Source organism: Thamnophis elegans, chromosome 2 (genome assembly GCF_009769535.1).
Source record: "Thamnophis elegans isolate rThaEle1 chromosome 2, rThaEle1.pri, whole genome shotgun sequence".
Taxonomy (NCBI): domain Eukaryota; kingdom Metazoa; phylum Chordata; class Lepidosauria; order Squamata; family Colubridae; genus Thamnophis; species Thamnophis elegans.
In genome coordinates, this window is record NC_045542.1 from 77479889 (window position 1) to 77487856 (window position 7968).

General features: G+C 37.1%; 1 protein-coding gene across 1 annotated transcript; it reads left to right on the forward strand.

The window, feature by feature from the left end:
• The first annotated feature begins 2128 nt into the window (after window positions 1–2128).
• Window positions 2129–7240, forward strand: RPL26L1 (ribosomal protein L26 like 1). The gene is made up of 4 exons (XM_032210294.1): window positions 2129–2221; window positions 3963–4135; window positions 4948–5088; window positions 7068–7240. Exons 2-4 carry the CDS (start codon window positions 3968–3970, stop codon window positions 7194–7196), a joined length of 438 nt encoding a protein of 145 aa, XP_032066185.1. The 5' UTR covers window positions 2129–2221; window positions 3963–3967; the 3' UTR covers window positions 7197–7240.
• Window positions 7241–7968: the final 728 nt, after the last annotated feature.

Here is a 7968-nt window from a genome sequence, read left to right on the forward strand (position 1 = left end):
GTGGTCTCAAAATTATAAAATGACAATGTCTACTGCATATAGAGAAAACTTGTATAAGATGTTTTACAGGTGGCATCTACCCCCGACCAGAATCGCAAGAATGTTCAAGAATAAATCAGAAAAGTGTTGGAAATGTCACCAGATACCTGGCTCATACTACCACATGTGGTGGACTTGCACTGAAGCCAAAAGATACTGGACTAAAATCCACATGTGGTTGGAGAAAATGATACACAAACAAATAGACTTTAAACCAGAGGTCTTTTTATTGGGAATTTTACCAGAAACCTACAACAAAGACTTAAAATATTTGATTGTAAATGTGTTAACAGCAGCCAGAATTGTATTTGCAAAAAACTGGAAAAATGAAACAATACCAAAAGAGGAAGAAATCATTCGAAAAATAATGGACTGTGCCGAAATGAGTAAATTGACATTTGAAATTAGAGAGCAAGAGGATGAACAATTTTATAAGATATGGGACTTGTTTTATCAATGGCTAAGGGAAAAAAAAACAAAATTTTGGAAATGAAAAATGATACACTTATGCCTTAATTGGAAAAAGTAAATGATGATATAATTATGCTGTGAAATAATTCAACAATGATATAAGGAAGTACTAATATAAGGTCTGGTGGTATAATGTATAAGGTTAAGAACTTATTATAATGATATTTCGCTGCTGATAAGGCAATTCTAATAGGGGAACAAATGAAAACTGGTATATATAGGCAGCGATGCCTTGTTGAACAATGAAGGAATAAGATCTCTGTTTGAAGGTATGAAATGCAAGATTAACAATGAATAGAAGTATATTCTCTGGGGGAAAACAATGCTAATGTTAACTGAATATATATGGTAGAAGGAAAATGAGACCTTTAGTTACATTAGAGGAAATATCTGAGATGGTAAACATTATTTGAAGATGTAGATGTTAAAACAACCGTAATCAAACGACATGCTGCATGTGATGATGGGGTTTTTTTTTTATTTATTTTTTCCCCTTTCCTTCTTGGACCTTTTTTTTGTCCTTTTTGGCCTCCCCCCTCCCCCCACCCTTTTTTTTTCTTCCCCCCTTTCCTTCTTGGACCTTTTTTTGTCCTTTTTGGCCTCCCCCCCTCCCCCCACCCTTTTTTTTTTCTCTCCCTTGTTTTATTTTGTTGTTTTTTGTTTTTTAAACCCTAGCTTATTGTGGTGCTTATTAAATATACAATAGAGAGATACGGGATGTATAAACTTAGTAGGGATGCACCTGTGATTAAACGACATATTGTATGTGAAGATGGGTTTCCCCTCCCCCCCTCTTTTTTTTCCATCCTCTCCCTTTCCCATTGTTGTCTGTGTAACAAAAAATAAAAATAATTTAAAAAAAAATACAAGTTGAAAAATAGGAACCACCTTTGGTGGGAAGGTAACAACTTTTTGTGCGCCTTTGGCGTTTTTCATGCCGGCCACATGACCACGAAGACGTCTTTGGACAGCGCTGGCTCTTCCGCTTTGGAACGGAGATGAGCACTGCCGCCTAGAGTCAGGAACGACTAGCACATATGTGCGAGGGGAACCTTTACCTTTACTAATCATACATTATTTGTATCCACGCTTGGCTCCTTGGATCCAGCTCAAACTTTTCTCTCTCCCAAACTGGAAATTGCGCCTAGTGAATACGATCCAATTGAAACTCAATCTCTTAAAAATGCCTCGCAATTTGAGAGGGATCGTTCATATTTGTGAAAGAGAAACATTGCTGTTTCTTTACCTTTTGCGGCCTTTTCCATTTCGTCACCAACCGCACAGCCGCCACCGCGCTCGTACACCTTCCAATAAGAACTTTTCCTGAGTCCTAAATAAGGAGGACGCTGAACGTAAGGGACAGTCGCAAGAAATGGGCGACGGAGGAATGGAATGAGTGAAAGTTGAATGAACTGATAAATAGGATGCGGATTTTGCGAATGGAAAGAGAAAGTACGAACGGGTGAAAGGGATATGAGTCTGAATAGAGAACGGGAGGGAGGGGTTGCATTGACAATATAGGAATTGAGACGCTTAGCACCACCTGCTATTACAGCTCATTGGACGCCAGGTGGCGCCGACCCACACATCTTTCCACTCAAAACATTCTCAGAGGTGAAGCAATTCTCGCGAGACCACGAGGAGACCTCACTAGAACCGGCGGAAGTAGGAGCAAGCTCTTTCCGGGCGGCCATAGCCTATCGAGCTGGAGGTAAAGATTAAATGGAGGGGTGGGTTTTGGTAATCCGTTGTCATCCGTTCGTTGGCGGTAGATTATCTGTTGTGATTTGTGGGGAAATGCACAAAACGGATAGTCTTTTGTTGCCGCTCCTGTATTTTAAGCAGTAGAAACTTCAGAACATCGTTTCTGCGGCGGCCCTTCTGTCCGCCGATCTTTCGCTCCTTTGGGAGCCTGGGAGCCTGATGGATCCGGTAAAATCTGTCCCCTGGTAGAGGTTGCTAGGGCATGTTGTCTTCAATCTGCTGCTAGGGTCTTATTTGAATGACAGTGCACATTTTCGCCGTGTATATGTATACATTCGAACTAGACACTGGTGTTTCTTGTGTCGTGTGTGTGTGTATGTGTAGGTGGTATATGCATAATAGTTATATTTTGAGAGCTGAATGCAACGAAATATCATTTTAATGTATGCTGATTAGTATGCATTTAAGGTGACAAAGTTTTATTCTGTTCTATTCAGTGTAGACTTTGTTGTTTAGCCTCAGCAAGACGAGAGCTTAGAACAGTAGCTTCAAATCGTTCTAAGGTGCCTTGCTGTTTTTCATTTCGATACTTATGCCCCCCCTCCCCCTGGGTTGATACTGGGGAAATGAGCTCCTTTCAAAATTTGTCTGCTTAGTCGCTCCAATGAAAGTGTTTAACATTATTTATTTGAGGATCGTTAAGACTCCTGCAATATTTCAGTGTTTAACATCTTACATAAAGTTGCAAAGAAGTAAGGTATTGTGAACATAATGGAACCGAGGAATACTTCTGTTTAGGATTTTTTGTAAGTTACATTGTTGTTTTCAGGTCACCATCTGAGCTTTTTACTTTTAAGAGACATAATGGCAAATATACATAAGAAAGCTAATTATTGTAGGTAGAATAATATTTACCAAAGACAATAAGGTATTTCATGATTTTGCTGGTTATGTTGATAATTAGAAATACTACACTGAAGATTCATAAACCTCAGACCTATATAGAGAGCATATTGTAGGACATGGTTAGAGCAGGAAAGAAATAGTTTGTGTATGTTTTATAAACTGGCATTCAGTTGTCATGTCCCCACACTTACATCCAAGATGCAAAAGTAGCTTCAAGTTCCCATAGATACAGGTGATGTTACCTACATATTCTGACAATAATATACTCTTGTCTTAAAAATACTACAATTATATCTGCCCAAGTCCAGTTGGGCTTACCATTTGTTTATTTACCTGATTTTTATAGCCTTCCATCTCAACAAGTGACTCTGGACTGCATACATCCTAAAATATAGAAACAAAATCTGTTGTAACAAAAGAAAGTAAATATATATGGTCACCAATTAGAACTATTGGCATGGATGTTAATACAGCCAAGAAACAGACCTTTAACACACTTGTGGCCTAGGCACACGACCAAGTGTTTGTGGGTATATGAAAGGCCAAAATGATTGGAGTCATCTTAATTTCTGAAGGGAAAATGTTCATAGGGCAAGAAGGCACTTGTTCTGATTCACTCCAGCTGACATTCCAGCTGACTTTGGTAGTATGGCCTGTAACATGTCCAGCCTGCTGGACCAAATTGGATTGGAAGAAACAACTGGGAGAAGATGGTCCTAAACCATGAAGGTCTTTAATAGTGATAACCAGCACCTTGAATTGCACCTGGAAGCAAACTGACAGTTGCAATCTTAATATATTTCTTAGTGAATGCTTAATTTCTTGATGTGTGTTTTCTCCAGTCAAAATGAAGTTCAATCCATTTGTGACTTCGGATCGCAGCAAGAATCGCAAACGGCACTTCAATGCTCCATCTCACATTCGGAGGAAGATCATGTCTTCACCCCTGTCCAAAGAATTGAGGCAGAAATACAATGTTCGCTCTATGCCCATCCGAAAGGATGATGAAGTTCAAGTATGTAAAACTCTCCATTTCTTCTATGAATAATGGTGAAATCCATAAGCAATTCAAATAGTACAATACAAGGGGAAAAATAACCTAAGCACTACATAACAAGTCCATAACTCACATAAATTGAGCTGCCATACTACTTGTGGAAGACACAAGTTTTAACAGCCTTCTGGAAGGCTAAGGTGATTTGGGCTATCTGAATGTTACGTAGGACAGGTACAGCAGCGGAGAAAGCATTATACATTCATTTATAGTGAGCTCATTATAGCAGAGTCTGAGTTAAAAACCTACCTTCCCAGGTTTTTTGTTGCTTGGGGTTAACTTGCTATTTATGTTAAGATTGCCAATGGACTCAACCCTTGTATCTTTATTGTTTATACCTGCTCTTTCTTCCACTCCATTCCCAGCTTTCACAATCTCTCTCAGTCACAGTTGTTTTAAGGTATAGTAAACAGGTGATAACATTTGTTCCATCTAAAGCAGGGGTGTCAAACTGGCAGCCCGCAGGCTACATAGATCACATACAGGCCATGCCCACCCCCGGCTCCGTGAAGGGGGAAAAAGTCAAGTGACAGCAACATGACACCATGAGTTTGACACCCGTGATCTAAAGCATACGGTATTGCCTACAGTATTGTCTGCAAGGCTTTACTGCAACTAGTGTGGTTACTATATTATTAGTGTATGAAATCATGTTAGAATGCTAGAATCATTTATAAATCATTCTTGCACTTCCTGCTATTAAAATTATTAATATTTTAAGTAATATATTAAAATGTAATTTATTAAAGAATAACAGATATCTTTATTTCTAGGTTGTTCGGGGCCATTATAAAGGACAGCAGATTGGCAAGGTAGTCCAGGTATATAGAAAGAAGTATGTTATTTACATTGAGCGTGTACAGCGAGAGAAAGCTAATGGCACAACTGTTCATGTGGGCATTCATCCTAGTAAGGTGAGTTTAATCAGATGATTATTTACACATATATTTTATAATTATATAATGTTAATTATTACTAATTTCAAAAATACATTGAAATAGTTGTACAAAGGCTTAATAAACCATGATACAGGATAAATTAGTCTTCCCCTCTATTTCCATCAAGGGTTTGCTGCCTAGCAATTCTGAATTTTTGAAGTTCATGCGTGGGCATTAGGGTATCCATCTTTCACAAAGGTGGTGTAGAAAAAAGTTAATTTTTCTGAAACTATTTTCTTAGTCAAACAGTTATTCTACTTGGGATTTATGACTGTACATACTAAGTTCTGAAATTAAACTTGTCCTCAAGTAAGTCCTGGGTAGTGCTTGGATTGTGGACCATGAGGAAAGCCCAGAAGTGTTAGACCTAGAAGTTAAAAAAAAACATTCCAAAATAAGGCAGTGACAAAATCAGTCCTGTACTACTGACAAGACATGCCTGTGAAGTCACCAGAAACTTGAGATTTCCTCCAAAGGGTAGTGGTGGTTACATTTTATCTCTTCAGCTTTCTCTTTATGTTGAATGTGTTTTGAATGACGTGCTGATGTGTTTTGTTGACTTACTTTATTAGCAAGTATTATTCCTAGAAAATGTAGTTAGTAAGAATAGATGAGACTGAATTCAAACATAATTTCTACTACAAGAAGAAACTGACTAATATGTTCTGTCTACATAATGCTTGTGTGGATGAGAAAAGGCAGCAAGAATACATTTTTTGTTAATTTATTTCTGTTTATAGAAATTATAGTGCCACCAATGCACTGACACATTTTTAAGCAAATCATTGTAATTCCTAAATTTTTCTGGATCTCTATAAAACAATGCCATCTGATTTGAATCCCATGATAGGAAACTGAATATATGATTCAAATAACTGTGAGAGAGTAACAATAGGCTTCCAAAGAATATTATTTTTGATGTTTTATGATAAAATAACAAGAGTAAATCGTAAATTTCTTACTGCAGTATTTCAGGAACTGTGCAAGCCTAACATTTTAAGAATTGCTATATTCTAAAAATGTTACCAATTATGACTTGTTTAAGTGATTGTCAGTTTACGTGGTATGTGTAAGTCTGCTTTTTTTTTTTACATTCTTGGAATCATACTTTATAACAAAGATTTGGAATAAATCTCTTATATGGACCTCAGAGGTTGAAAATAATCATTTCCTATATTCCTCTAGAAATTAATAATTGAAAAATTTGTTACCGTAGTTCCAGACTATAACACGCATAAGATTCTCCAAAGGGAATATTGTGTTTGTGTCTTTTATGCGACTTTGTTTGAATTCATTATTTTCATTGTTCCTTGACTAAATAATTATTCACTTCTGCATTTGACTTAATTTAGCTGTCCATCAAGTGCATTATTTTCACTTCTTAAAAGCTTGGCCAGATGTGCTATCTTGGCATTGAGAGAAGATGGTATAGATTGGTATGGGTGGCATGATAGCAAAAGGCAGGACAATCAAAAGGGGAGAAAGGCAGATATCACAAAAGACTATCAAGTTCCTTAACAAAATACACCACCTAATACCTACCGTGCCACCTCAGTAGGAGAAAGAAGACAATAAAAGTCAGCATAGGCAGTAGAGTGCAGGGTGGCCAAAAGGGCAGAGGATGGGGGAAGTTGAGGGAACAGCAAGATGGAAGAGAAGTCTTTGCCTAATGACTGCAATTGGGGTAACCAGAACTGCTATTGCTAAGCAGTTCAGTGATGTTTTACCTAACAACTGCTTTGGTTAACAGTGGCAATTCTGGTGCCAGTTAGGGTCGTTAAGATGGGGGAAGGGGCACAAACTACCTCCAAGACAAGCTAATGCAACATTTTAAAAAATGAGCAACAAATCTATAAATATGAACTAGTTATTTATTCTATAAATAATTTATGTAGTGAATCATTCATACTTGAAATATGTAAGGAAAATATACATTATTTGCTTTGATTCTATAGGTGGTGATCACAAGATTAAAGCTGGACAAGGATCGTAAAAAGATTTTGGAACGCAAAGCGAAATCTCGCCAGGTTGGAAAAGAGAAAGGAAAATACAAGGAAGAAACAATTGAGAAGATGCAAGAATAAAATGGACTTTTTTGTCAGATCCATTAAAATTCCAGTAAATTGTATTGTATCAGTGTTCTTATTTATAGCTTTTATAACTTTAGCATAATAACAAAAAAATATTGCAAATTAGGGAGAAAAAGTTTTTCCTTTTACGAAAAGATAATACATGGATGCAGAAAATTTGTAGGAGGGAATTCATGCTTGAAAGTGAAAACTATGTTATTAGACATTAACTTCCATGGTTATTTTTCAAATCATTTAAATTAAGCTAAGAAATTAAGAGCTACTATGCTAACATCCTTAGTTCATAAATAAATAATTAACAATATTGAAAATCTAGTACGGATACAGTGTTTCTACAAGGAGAAATCTACAGCATTCTTTATAATATGTGAGCAGAGAACATAATAGTGACTAACTGGTTATTTTCATTGGCAAAATCCTAGTTACAAGCTGAATAGAAACCTGCATTCCTTGTTGGTTAAGGGCCAAAGTCTCTTGTATCCAGATGTTCTGCTTTAACAGTTGAATTTGAAACATCTCCCCTCTGTTCAGCATTGCCCATCCTTCATCTGTCCTACTACCTTAGATTTGTAGATCTGTGGATATTACTGTGAAATGCATTACTAATCACCACCACTCAGATGCTCAGGTGAACTTCATTTCCCAGTTTCCTTTTCTGCCCATTTTGCTGCAGTTCCTGTCTTAAGCGGGAAAGGAAGGTGGGAAATACTCTTTAAAGCGAAAGCAGCTTTTCAACTCTGATGTGAGGGAGGGAAAGAAATCTTAA